The sequence below is a fragment of the Brachycentrus maculatus genome, unplaced genomic scaffold (genome assembly GCF_059751285.1).
Source record: "Brachycentrus maculatus isolate JH-2025_06_01 unplaced genomic scaffold, ASM5975128v1 h1tg000179l, whole genome shotgun sequence".
NCBI classification, from domain to species: domain Eukaryota; kingdom Metazoa; phylum Arthropoda; class Insecta; order Trichoptera; family Brachycentridae; genus Brachycentrus; species Brachycentrus maculatus.
In genome coordinates this window covers 180,509-195,632 of record NW_028280930.1, presented here as the reverse complement: position 1 = coordinate 195,632, position 15,124 = coordinate 180,509, and the positions used below count along the sequence as shown (strand labels likewise).

Genomic DNA, 15,124 nt, shown 5'->3' with positions numbered 1-15,124 from the left:
TGAATAGATATTTATATCAATTATAAAGAGTGATATATTTCACCATTTAATTTTTCCTTCACATTCAATCATGTAATAAGTATTAATTTTCGTTATTGCTATATAAATTTATTGAAATATTTATTTCCTTCTACGTATACGTGGGGAAAATAAAAAAGACGGAGATTTAAAACAGAATTATCCTAATTTGTAGAAAAAACTGTTTTCAATAATAGTCGACCTAACAAAAAACAAATTTTGGCTTGTCTTTACCACAGTACTGGATATTAGTAAAATTTTATATTCATAAAAAAAAACAGAAAAACTTTCATTCTTACGATTTTAAGCTCCTTCTTCATTTCCCTGGTGATATCGATAGACTTCTTTCTGACCCTCTTCAGTGCGAGAACTCTTCCCTTATATATGCCAACCTCTGTAAATATGGACGAGTACCTGAAGTCAGCATCGGGGTTGGAACTAAGAGACACTTGACTGGTTCGTATTAGGGGCTGAATTTGCTGTGGAAAAAATATTATTTTAGATATAAAGAATTTTAAAGTAATAAATCAAATATGTTTTATTCGCATTCAGATATACAAGACTCTTAATTTGAAATATAAGCTTAAATTTAAGAGAAAAAAAAAATTTGACACGAGGGTGTTAATTTTTCAAAACCGGTTAGTTTAAATTGAGGTTTAAAAAATATATTAAACGTTAAATTTACACGGATAATTTTTTGGTTTTGTCTAATTTCATATTTTATAAAATTAATTAAAAAAAAGTACTTAACAAGATTATAATTGTACTTCTGGTAGAAATTGTGATTTTTATCAACATAAAACTGTGTAAAAAAAAAAAATTATTGTATGATTATAATATAAAATACGCATATTATGTCCACAAAAGCTTACTATTTTAGAAAAAAGAAATCATGTTATGGCAAAAGGGAAATAGACTTACAGTACGCAGAATAAGAAGTCCGTTATACAAACGCGGACTACAACCAGGCTTATCATTATCATAAAAAAAGTTTCCTCTTAGTGAAACAAAACATATTTTGTAGCCATAAATATCCATATTTGAAGCTGTTTATGACTTCAAAATGTTAATAGTTTGTCGTTGACATTTCGATCCAAGTTTGCGAAATTTATTACTTAATGTCAATTTCAAAGTTATAAGAAAGTATTATAAAATTCTCTTAAAATTAAATTCGAAGTATAAGTATTTTATTATTGAAAAAGTTTTTCCATTTAACCTTGCGTAAGTCCATTATAATGGAAACCACAAAACCCATATCAATTCTTACAGCCGGGCGATCCACTAAACTACCCCAAATCCTTAATGGAAAACTAAACCACATCTTAAGCTCTTTACTTAGGGAAAATCCTGTCAAAGAGTCACGTACTTTCAGACTGTGATTTTTCCACAATAATTGATCCTAAGAAAGTGACTAAAGGGGCTGAAAGCACATGCCAGGATACTAAATTTCTCAATCTTGCGACCCCAATTACTAAACAAAGTCACGTGCGTGAGAGCCTTCAAAATGAGACATGTGTTAGCGCGTATAAACGAATAAAGTCAAACTATATATCATATTAAAAAAAAAAAACATTGAATAAGGCGTACATATACAATTAAGAAAATTTTACTAAAACATTGATGATTAATCTGGAATAATGGAATATGTAAACATACCAGTCAATAAATTATCAAAACATACCATGTAGTTCCGTAATCAACTTATGTACATAAATACAAAAAAGAGTACCTATTGCTCAGCAGGCACGAAAAAAAACTTTCAACGAGACTTAGTAGTATGTATGTAGTAATGTCTAAAAGCTTACGGGTTGAAGGTGCGTGGTAAATATATCTGATCGTTGAATATGATCTCTTTTTAGGATTGATATGTTTCTGGTATTAAACGTACATATTCTATTAGAAATATAAACATTAACGACATTGAAATTACTTATATTAAACATAATCAATATGATTTTTAGTATGAAAATTATCGTAAATGCTTTAAATTATATATACACTCAATGGCAGTAACTTAGATTTTGAATGTCTCATTCATTAAACGTGGCGTGTATCAGTAAAACTGTTTTCTCTGGACATTATTTTATTATATTTTTCATTTTTATTATTTATTTTATTTAGCAACAATGTATCACTTTCTTTCTTTAATTGTCTTTTAATGTTTATGAAAATCTTTCAAACGACCGTGTTTTGGTTTTGTGACCTTTCTTTTCGGATGGATTAAAATATAATACTAGTTTTGTATCAGTAAGAACATATTATTTTAAACCATGAATTGATATACATTAAACAATTTAATAAGTTAACAAAAACAAAATTCTTTGACTTAAATGGCATTTTTCCTATTGTGATATCTTCATTTAATCAACCACTACTTTGATAAAATTCATTAATTTTCTGCTTATTCGAAATGGTTTGCCTTTTACTTTTAAAACAAAAAGGTTTTTTTTAAAAATCACAATACACGATAAAATAAAATTTAATATGTCATCTATTAAGTTCCTTTAAGGAAAAAACTCAATATTCTAATACTCACACTTGTGTGGCTACCAGACGAACAATCTACATGAGGGAGAAATTAATTTTTAAGAATGTGTTACAAAAGATTAAGCTTCATTGTTTTTTTTATAATAAAAAAATGCTTTTTAACCCCGTCATACTATAAATTTTTGGACCTCACTAAACAAATATTATTTTTATGAAGAGTTTACGAACAGAGATTATGTAATTTTTGTACATTTTCAATGGAATTTTAAAAGCAGGGTACAAGCGAAAAATGTCGGAATTCAAAATACGATATTTGTGGCATTTTCGTTTTCAAATAAAGTGCTTAGTTATTTACTTCAAATACAAATGTGTATATGGACAAAGATAAATTCAAACAAAACGCAAAGATATTTTTGCGGTTTTAATAAAGCATTTTCCTTTACAAAGCACTGGAATTTCACTTTCACGCGATACAGTAACATTACGTGAGGGGTTGGAGAGTCGGCAGGGTGGAGGGTGGACCGGATGGAACCAACGGATCTATTCACAATCATATTCCGACAATTTAATATGTACTGTTCCCGACCCTCTATTAAAAATAATCGGAGAAAGATATCTATGTTTTGCATTATAGATGATTTAAGCAAAAAATTGTTTTTAAAAACATTCATATAGTATTTCTCAATAATTTATACTATAATTTTTTTAAATGACACAAATAAATTATAGTCAGAATTAATAAAATTGACGTTTTAAGCAGCTATGTTCATACGAGCTTACACAATTGACAAAAAATAACACAGTAAGAGAGAATATATACTGGGAACCAAAGTATCACGATTGTATAAATATCTTAAGAAATTTAGATGGATATATAAAAGTCTGGGTATTTACAGGGCGTACGACCTGTCATCGACTACAAAATAAATTTGGAAACTCTGAATTGCTTTCATTATGTGAATTGATTTGGCATTCACTTTGTGGAATAACATGATTAAAAACAAAAAAAAATAGTTTAGAAAGATACAGGTGATTATACAAAAAACTTCAAAGAATATACTTCAGACGAACTAACCACCACGCTTCTTCACCGAAGGGGTAGGCAGAGAGAATATAACAGTCAATTTTTGAAAACAATTGTACACTACAGACCTAAGTTCATTATTTTTTTAAACCTTTATCCATACCCCAATGGTGCACAGGGCACTGTATCATATAAACGCAGTGTAATTGTGATCGTTAACACATTAAGAAAAGGTGATCAGCCCTCCGCTTTAGGTACCAGCCCAGGGTAATATTGAATAACTATTAGAGTAAAAAAAATACTTATATTTATTTTATCCCCCTCCCAAGACACGGGACTAAAAATATTAAACACTTATTATAAAGGGTTAATACTAAATAATATTGAGATTTTTATAAGTATTAGGAAAGCACTTAAAAAAATACTCTTATAATTAACAACCTAATAAATTTTACTTATAGTCCATTATTTGATTCAACATCGGCTTGGCGAAATTCGTCAATATCCAATTCAAACCCCGCCCATCAATATGTTTAACCCTAGTGCATGTTTAACCTCGGCTCGTAACGCATGTCTGTGCTGAAACCTTTATATATTTGAAAATATAAAAGATTATTTTAATAATAATAATAGGCTTTGAGAATTGAACCACTGGTGGCCTTAACCTTTCCCCTGCCCGTCCATTGACCCGCCCCCGTCGCTCGGAAAAGAAAGTTCTGGCACCAGCGCCAGCGCCGGCGGTACGTTAAATCGCCGAGGTTCTCAGTTCGCGGCGCGGAAGGCGCAGAGGCCCTGTTGTGTACGGTCAGCTTAACGACTTTTCAGTTACCTCCGGAACGCTAGGGTTGGTTAACTTTCAGGACCCGTAATTGGTGACCATCTGTTGCTACTGTGCTTTTTAAATACCACTCGTTTTATATTACTTAAAAATACACGCTTCTAGCTTTATGCTCCATATAACATAGGATTTGATACGATACTTGTTTTAATAAAATCTTAAATAACTCGTATTGAATACTTATGGGTTATTTTGAGGTAGGTAAGGTCCACAAATCCACCTCCGTAGTGTAGTAGTTAGCGCATTTAGCTACCGTGCTGGAGGTCTCGGGTCTGATTTTTCGGGGGGTGAAAATAAATGTAGTTATATTTTTTTCTCCTAAATATTATTTTGGACTAGTACCTCGTCCGCCTCCGTAGTGTAATGTAATGGAGGTCTAGGGTTCGATTCCCAGAGGAAAGGGGTCAAATAAATATAAGTGGTTTTATATTTTTAAAATTAATTAACTTTGTTTTCACCACTTCTACACACTCCTTAAAAATCCGAAAATTTCTTTCGAAAATTTATTTCGGATTTTTATGGAGTGTGTGGAAGTTTTTGGTGTAATTTTTTTAATGTTTTTGATTTAAAATAAACCCTGATGATGACAATGTATTGTTGAAACCGGTAGGTTGAATTGTATTAGTAAAAAAAGTGGTGAAAACAAAGTTAATTAATTTCATAAATATATTATAAAATGTACCACAAAGTATCTACGGAAAACATTCAAGAAATAAATGGTTTTCTTCACTCTAATATTTATTCGATATTAGCATGGACTGGTACCTGAAGCGGAGGGCTGATCACCTTTCCCTTATGTGTTAACGATCCCGATATTATTATTGTCTTATCTACTATTCCATTTTCATTGTCTTTAATATAAAGGAGTACTGTCCTTCATTCTGAGTTGCTTAACTATACCACGATTATTATTGTTATTGAAAAATTGTCGTATATAATCGTATCAATCTTTATTTTTACATCATGTTATTTAATCAAGTTGATGCGAAATCAATAAATAATTTTATACTCTTTTGGTTTTTCATATGATACTCTTTACAAAACATCGTTTATTTCTTAAAACTATAGTGTCTAGTAAAATGAAATAATAGTTTTTTTGTCCTGTACACGAACATAAAATATTTTATTTTTAAATTATTTTAAATTTTAAATAATTAAGTCCGCCTCCGTAGTGTAATGGTCAGCACGCTCGGCTACCGTTCTGGAGGTCCCGGGTTCGATTCCCAAGGGGGGTAAAATACATATAAGTGATTTTTTCACTGTCATATTTATTCAATATTACCCTGGACTGGTACCTGAAGCGGAGGGCTGATCACCTTTCCTTCATGTGTAAACGATCAAGATAACACTGCGTTTATATGACGCAGTGCCCTATGCACCATTGGGGTGCGGATAAGGGTTTTATTATTATTATTTTAAATTATAAGTAAAATCTCACCCTTTGGACTTTGGACCCGACTGTCGTGGAAGATTCCTTCTCATCTGTGATTTTGATTTCCCGGAAATCCAACTTCCACAAGAGGCTGTCGAGCTCCTGCTCGTATCTCCAGTTCCTGTACAGCATCAGGGAGATTAGCGCCAGGAGAAGGAGAACTCCTCCAGCCACTCCAGCGCTTATTTCTCCAGTGTGACCTAAGTGATAATCAATATTAGAGAACTACTTTTATATTATTTTTAAATAAATAATCTTAAACATTACTCTATAATTAATTTAAAAAAAAACAAGTATTTCTTTAAAATTTTGCTAAAGGAATGAGAAAATTTGTATTATTTTATAAAATCTTAAAGGCATTTAAATTCTTTTATACATTTTAATAAAGGGGATGAAGTTTTCAGTTCTTACTAATGCATTTCTCTCCTCGGAAGCCGCAAGGTGGTTCCGCTATAGGGGGTCCTTTTCCCACCCACTGAATGGAGCGCGTCAGCTTTAATTCCTGAAAATAATATTTACCTTAGTAATTTTAGGCATATCACTGAAGTAACTGAAAAACACTTACCTTTAATAATGCACATAATTTTGATTTTATTTTCATGGGTATTTCATTGTTATTTATGTTAAATTTATATGTTGTTATGTGTCGATACTTACATTTGGCGTTTTTTAATAAATCGCCAAGATGACAATGAAAACAATAGCAGACAACGTTCACTAAAAATTATCGACACATAACGTCATTATATCCTCAAAAAACAGAAATGTCAGAAAAATAATAAAAAAACAATTATGTAAGTTTTAAAATCTAATGTTTATACACCGACGAACTTTCCATGAAGTAAGTATTGCAAATAAATCATATCATGTTTCTATATATTTGCGTAAAAAGTTGATCAACATGATCCAAGTTACATTTCACCATGTGAATTATTTAAATATGTCACTCTATTACTATTTCGATTCAAAACTGTAAATCAATGTCACTCGATATTCTTTCCGATTAAGTAACTTTCGCTGGAAGATATATCAAATTCGGTCGCAGTCGAATGAATTTCGAAAGGGATCAACATTTTTTGCTCTAGTTTTAAATTACACGCACGAAAAATTCAAGCTCCCGAGACGGGATGCCTCCTAGAAAGAATAAGTTAGCCGTGACCTTCACAGCGACTGTTTTTGGTACATTTTGGAGATGGTACACATATTCTGTGCGAGAAGGATAATTCTACGCACGGAACTCAATTTCAATATATCACAATAATGTTCGAACACATGAGATATTCGTCTGTTATTATTCCATATTTCCGATGCGAATGTTTCGAAAATGTAAACGTTTTCTTTCTCCTTTAAGATAAATATTTATTAAACGCTTAACTCTCTTACTGCTGTTATTTCAGTATCGTTTATCAGACGTGGGGAAATAAAAGATTTACGCTTGTTATAAAAGACACTGTGATTAATTGGAATTTAATTACTTGAAAAAAGTGTATTTTATTGTTTTTATATAAAAAAACATAGAAGTAAGACCATTAAAAAAATGTCAATTCATTCGGACAAAAATATGAAAATATTTCATCCACGGAGTTAAACGTTTAGTATCTGAATATATAAAGTATATCACGTAACTCAAATTTGATTTTTTTTTAAGATGACTTTTATGATGGAAATATTCGTGAAAGGGTTGAACTACAACAAACTGATTTCAGTCATTGAACCGCGTGAATAAAACAAACGATTTATTGTTTTAAATATGAATATTAACCGAGGGTTATTGGAAATGGGGGAAGTCCCAAAACATTTGATTTAACGTCTCGATTTATTATTGGTTTGGCGTTGAATACAGAAGCGAGTACTTACTCAAGCAGGCACAATAAATTTACGTCTGAAACAGGACGGTGGCAAATAAGTACGATTGCTCGGGCGTAAAGGGAGGAATCGTGGATGAGGTGATAAACGACCCAGCAACATAATGGCAATGAAGTTAATGTCACATGGTAGGCCGGTAGCCGATAGCTTTTCGGGAATACCAGTCTGTCCACGGAGCACGTAAATTGGTATTTTCGTCAAACCCTCTCGAGTGCGAAATGGAATTTCAAACGGAAGAGATGGCACGCCCCATGTAGATAGCCGAACGGGGTGTAAAAACTGTATTTTATAGGCCGAAACACTGCGGTTTGGGGGAAACTCGGTCACAAAGAATTCTTCTCATCCTGTATTCAAATCGGGTTCCTTCCGCTTAATATGAACATATGTATACATATTCACACACAAATGCACATGTAATAATATGTCATTAAATATAAAAGCTTTCATTTTAAAAAACATGATATTTCCAAGGTAATTTTGCACAAATTTTGTGAAAATGATAAATAAATAACACTTACATGGAATAATTAATAATTAATAGTTAATGCTGAATCAATAAATAATACTTACATGGAAAGTGAAAGCGAAAAAAGTATTTTCAAATGTAGTTTTTATGCTATAATTTTTTTTATCCACCTCTGGAGTGTAGTGATCAGCGCGTTTGACTACCGTGCTGGAGGTCAGGGGGGTCAAAATAATATAGATGATTTTTAATCTCACCCTGGACTGATACAAGAGGCGCATGGCTGATCACCTTGCCTTCATACAATTAAAAATCAAGAAAACACTGAGTCGCCACGATGCAGTGCCCTATGCACCATTGGGTGCAGATAATGGTTAAAAAAAATCTGCATTAATTCTTCTTGGTTTCAAATGATACTGAGATATGAAGGATGATGACGTATTTAGTTCTCAAATGTTTATTTTTTTAAACCATTTAAAATTATTATTTTTTCCTAGGTAACTTGTTTGAGGGTCGAGTAAATAAATAAGAATGAGATGTTTCATAGTTTTACGTGAAACCTTTACGTATTACAATATCGACAAAATAGATATTTAATATGAGGATAATTCAACACGAATTTATCCTTCACTTTATTAGTGTAACAATTCATCTTTAGACTGTCAACACATTTCGCGGTTTGACTCCAGATGGTTCCAGCATATTATTACATCCAACAATTTCAGAAACGGGAAAATTGCTCAAGGGCTCCAGATTGCACAGAAGTCCGCCGAAACTTTTCCTAACTAAATAATCCAGCTATAATCCAAACAAAGTAATTCGCTGTTAGCTCGCTTATATAGGTATTCTGTGATCCTGATAAAAGTTTGATGTTGTTTACCCTCATCCATTTCAAAACGTTAGTTTTTTTAGTAAACTATCGTCAACGTAATAAAGTTGGCCATCCGTTTGTGAAAAAAAAAACAACTAGAATTTATGAATAAGTACGACAAAACTTGTCAAAGACAAAAAAGCTATTTTCTTCTTATAGTTGATGTATTATTACAATTTTAATTTTACAAAAACGTATCCCCGCTTAGTTTACGTCCGAGGGCACATTTTACAGTTATGAAAGAAAAAAACAAAAGAAATCAACGAATAAAACTATTTAGTATTAAAATAAATATTTATTACACGTTTATTTTATTTTATTTTATGGAAAACCAACAGCTACATATACATGGCAGTAAAAAAAATAATTAAAACAAAGCCAATTATAGGTCTTCACAAATAGGTACATGGTATATAACCAACATTCATTCGCAAACAAACACACACATACGCTCACATGGACACATTACACACATACGCTTACATGGACACACTACTCACATACACGTACACTCACATGGACACACTACACACATATACATGCACGCACTCATCAATTACATACACATAAATATGTACAATTGACCTTTATTCGGAGAGCAAGCACCGCACACTAATTGTGATTATTTTCGTTGTTGTCTATGTTGAATGTTAACGAGATTGCATTAAAATTGTTAAAAGTTCGCCATAAATAAAATAATATATATATATATATATATATATATATATATATATATATATATATATATATATATATATATATATATATATATATATATATATATATATATATATATATATATACATATATATATATATATATATATATATATATATATATATATATATATATATATATATATATATATATATATATATAAATATATATATACATATATATATATAAATATATATATATATATAATTATATATATATATATATATATATATATATATATATATATATATATATATATATATATATATATATATATATATATATATATATATATATATATATATATATATATATATATATATATATCGTAGTCATACAGGAGAAAGTGACCAAGTGCATTGTTTAATAAAAACGTGTTCATTGAATATTTGCTATCTTACTAGCTTAATATTGTCCTGAAAAAATCCCAAAGGATTTTAAACTTGGAAGTATAATATATTGACTTAGTAAAAATGACTAACTGCATTGATGTTTATTTTGATGTGCGTATATATATATATATATATATATATATATATATATATATATATATATATATATATATATATATATACTTAATAATTCGAAAGAATGAAACGCTTATCAAATATTCGCTTAGTAAAATTTGAATATTTTATATATTAGTCATTCTATGATTTCTGACCAATATTCAATATATTGAACATTAAAAGAAGTCAAGAAACCCAAGCAAAAACGAGAGCTCAACAGCCGTCTATTAAGAACTCAAATTACAACATAAAAAGGTGTTTGAAAGAATTTCGTTTTACCAAAAAATAATCGCTACGCTTGTTTTGAGAATTTGACCATTAGAAATTGTAGCTCATGATAGGAGATTTCAAAAAAACTTTTATGTCTCGAATTGGCGATTTTCTCCAATGATTCCAATGAACTTATTTTTCTTACGTTCTGTACACACGTAAATAGTAAAATATCATTAACCTGTATGAACTCGCATCAAGTAGTTACTCTGAATGTCTGAAAATAAGCGCGGAATAAGATTCTGATAACAAGTCACGCTTTGCTTTTTTTATCTCTTAGTTAACTGTAGATAAAGGTAATGACGTAATTAAAAATAAAACGAAAGCTCGGTTACTATTTCGTGACACGTCTTACATACAAACATTGAATTTACGTCACCTCAGAACAACAAGTAGGTTAAAACAGAAAATAGAACCTTGTATCTTTTAGTACGTAACGTGTTTATATTATATGTATGTGTTTATTTTTTCTTTATATAAAATTCTTTTGCATTATACAACATAATATAAATACAAATACAAAAAATATATTTGAAAAATATAAAAACAAAAAAAGATCCCACAAAGGCATGGCCTGTGTGTGGGTATACAGTATAATTCAGGTCATAGTAAAGGCCACTGGCAAGAATACAATACATATTATAAGAAGTAAAACTATAAAAAAGTCCATAAAATGATACCAGATTAATAAACATTCTTGCCCTCGGAAATATAGAGTAAACACAACATTTTGAGTGTGTTCAAATACTTGTTCACAAAATCTGGATTATCTCCAATTACAGGAGTTATTTTCATATTATTTTTGACATCACATCAAAGATGAAGAAGAATATGGAAGTCTGGGCATTTACGGGGCTGACGACCGCCATAGGCTGGTTTAAATGATCACTTTACACACGTGTAACATTAAAAAATTCTACCCATTATTGACAATCACACTACTCAAATTCTTGGAAGTTCTATATATATGAACCAATTTAGAAACCTTCTTCTTCATCTTTGATGAGAGGTCAAAAATAATATAATAAAAGTGTTAATATAAAATACAAAAAAATAGAAAATACTTGACGAACAGAAAACAAAAAAAAACTTTAATGCTATTTGGAAGATTTATAAACAAATGCAGGATTAATAATGAAAAATTTTAATTTTTCAATTATAAATTAATCAATTCTTCACAGTATTTTGAGTGTGTCAAAATATTCGCTCACAAATCTGGGGTTTCTCCACTTAGGATTTATTACTTTTTTTGGACATTTCAACATAGTTGAAGAAGAATATAGAAGATAATGCTAATACTAGTATGTACGAATTTCTAGAGGATTCAGTGAATCTAAGAAGGATATGTAATGGAATTTTTGAGATTTGTCTAGTATACTTTTACCATATAGCATTGATTGGTTAACATTCAATCTTTTCTTTCATATAATACCTTTTAACCCTAGATTATAAGAATCGTAAAAAAATATAGTGGACATCCAACCTGTGGGGAGCACCGAGGCAACACATGTAATTAATGTAGAACTAGAATGTATCTTGCGTAGTTTTTTTATTCATATTTTATATTCGTATTTTATATAAACTTCTCAAAAAATAGTGTTGCACTTTTTTTAAAAATGTTTTAAATAAACTTTTTTGGTAAAATTTGGGCTTTTCTTATGATCGTTCATTTTACGATAGTGTCGTATTAACACATTTCGGACGGGTGTTTTTTACGCCTGTAGACCGCTGGCGACGGTTTTTGATAATTATGTACATATAGTTAAGACATTAACAAAGAGATTGGTACATAATATTAAGATAAAAACATTAAATATGCAATTCCTTCTTTTCTGACTTTAAAATGAGGTCGGCGCAGGAGGTAAAAATATCCTTCTTGTCCAAGATGTGTGAAGGTTCATGTTTGAAGTCCCGTGGTTTAAGGTTAAATAAAAGTTTAAGATCTAAGGCTTCAAATTAAAATTTCATTGTATCCTTTTTACCCGTTCAAGCGGTCGTGCAAGTTATCAGAAAACAATGAAAATCATTAACGGCTTATAAGTTCTTACCGGGAGCGCGCTGTCGTTGTGTTTTTTTCTTGTCAGAGTTCCCACAGGGTACAGACCAAAGCCTCCTGGAACATTGGGGTCAGGTAAGCGTCCAATGAGGGTGTAATTTCCTTCGGCGTCTCCGTTAGCATCCATGTACGCCATATAACTAAAGTAAACACACAAAACAAACGAATCAATAAAATCAAAAACTAACTAGTGTAGAATGGTGAACGTCACACAAGTGTATAAAGTGATCTTTTAAGCCAGCCAAATGCCTAGTCGTAAGCCCTGAGATGCTCAGACTTTTTCAATCTCAAACTCAACAATTTGTCAAAAAAAGGTGAATAATGATACATGTTTCAAATCAAGCTGAGACACCTTGAAAATTAACGTCTCATCCGTAGGGTGAATAATCCAGTGTCTTATGTAATTATTATACTAATACTGTTAACAACTAACTTACAAACCATCACGCCGCTTCCCCACAGAATAGAACGCCACATTACTTTGTCTTTTCAAACATTCTTCGCCCCTTTCTACTCATTCATCTCCTTTTACATGCCTAACGATTATTTTAATTCCTGACCTGCCCGCTTTCAAGTACATAAATGACATTCAACAGTGTCAATGTATGTCAAATCTTAATATCTTTATATTAAAATACAAATACAGAATCACTTTTAAGTTGTTAAAAAAATATTTACATATACCAAAAGAATTGTGAAAATAAAATATTTTTTCAAAATAAATAAATTCCGCCTGATACACAGTTGTGACATTTTTTCGGGATCCCATGAATGGTAATTTTTATATGTAATTTATATTGGCGTCTAAAAAAGGTTGTTGATAAAGAAATCATTTAGCCGAGAAAGATTTTTTACAAGCATCCTTTATAGACGTTTTACAAAGGGCTAGGTACCCACCCTCAGTAGTAAAATATATTATACAATAGCATAATAATTTTCAAAGAGGTTGTTTTTGTGATAAAGGATATTATTTGAATCAACCAAACTTATTTTAAATACCAAATTAACTATTGTATAACACGCTAATTTTATTTTTATTTTTAATGCAAAAAATTATAAATTCTCGCTGTAAGGCTGAGAAATTCACAAGCTTTAAGTTAGCGAGATTACCATTTTAAGATATCGTTAATTGGAAAACCACCAAAACGGTTTGATAATTCAATTTGACGTTTAGTTGAGAACAATCCGCAGTACAGTCGGAACATTCATTAAAGTTGGTAAGCGGCCGAGACGTGTTTTCGTTCTGTTACGGGAGACTCACGTTTTCACAATAATTGTGTACTAAATTGTTTCTTATTAAATACGGGTTCATTTCATACGGTTCAAATAGTTTTAATTTTCAACTAACATTGTTTAACACCTCCTCCGCGATGGTGGGTCTGGTCAGACCCACCATCGCGGTAAATTATTCATTACGTAATAGGTAATTTGTTTACGTCATTTTCCTTCAGTGTAATCGTTCTTCAAAAAATTACCTACTAATCGAGATATAAACGAAAATTATCGGACCAGATTCAAATGAGTTATTTAAAATAAAAGAACAAATAAAAGATCAAAAATCATATTGAGTAAGGTCAGTTGTTCGCTATCAATGTGTTAGTGTGCCGTCTGCCGTGGTTTCGAAATCCCAAAAACAAAAGCATACATTGTCAATCTTTGGCGATTGTTTCCGTTTATTGTTTTTTTTTTACATTTATTAACTGATTTATTTGTTTACTTGTTGTTATGAAGGATTAAATATCACGTTTAAAAAAAGTGTAATTATTACATAAGTTGTTAATATTTTCATGTCCGCCTCCGTAGTGTAATGGTCAGCACGCTCGGCTACCGTTCTGGAGGTCCCGGGTTCGATTCCCAAGGGGGGTAAAATAAATATAAGTGATTTTTTCACTGTCATTTTCCTGGACTGGTACCTGAAGCGGAGGGCTGATCATCTTTCCTTCATGTGTAAACGATCAAGATAACACTGCGTTTATATGAAGCAGTGCCCTATGCACCATTGGGGTGCGGATAAGGGTTTTATTATTATTATTATTATATGGTATGTAATACAAATATAAATATATATTAATATAAAAAAATATATAAATATAGATATATAAATATATATATATATATATATATATATATATATATATATATATATATATATATATATATATATATATATATATATATATATATATATATATATATATATGTATATATATATATATATATATATATATATATATACAAATATATATATATATATATATATATATATATATATATATATATATATATATTTGTATATATATATATATATATATATATATATATATATATATATATATATATATAAATATATATATATATATATATATATATATATATATATATATATATATATATATATATATATATATATATATATATATATATATATATATATATATATATATATATATATATATATATAGGGTCCGCCATCTAAAGTTTTTTTTTTCAACTAGTGCTTATTTCGTGAATGGTAACACTTAGCTCATGTCTGATTTGACAGATAATTAGTTTTATCCTTCCGCTGAGCGAAT

General features: G+C 30.1%; 1 protein-coding gene across 1 annotated transcript in view; it reads right to left on the bottom strand.

Moving 5' to 3' along the window:
* The window catches only part of LOC148308031 (guanylate cyclase 32E), a 144,936-nt gene that overhangs the window by 25,857 nt on the left and 103,955 nt on the right, over positions 1 to 15,124 (bottom strand). The window contains exons 10-13 of the mRNA XM_088262405.1: positions 12,544 to 12,691; positions 6,211 to 6,301; positions 5,806 to 5,999; positions 318 to 497 (exon numbers count right to left, since the gene is read on the bottom strand). Of these exons, the coding sequence (XP_088118531.1) occupies positions 318 to 497; positions 5,806 to 5,999; positions 6,211 to 6,301; positions 12,544 to 12,691 (613 nt within the window). The remainder of the gene's footprint in view (positions 1 to 317; positions 498 to 5,805; positions 6,000 to 6,210; positions 6,302 to 12,543; positions 12,692 to 15,124) is intronic.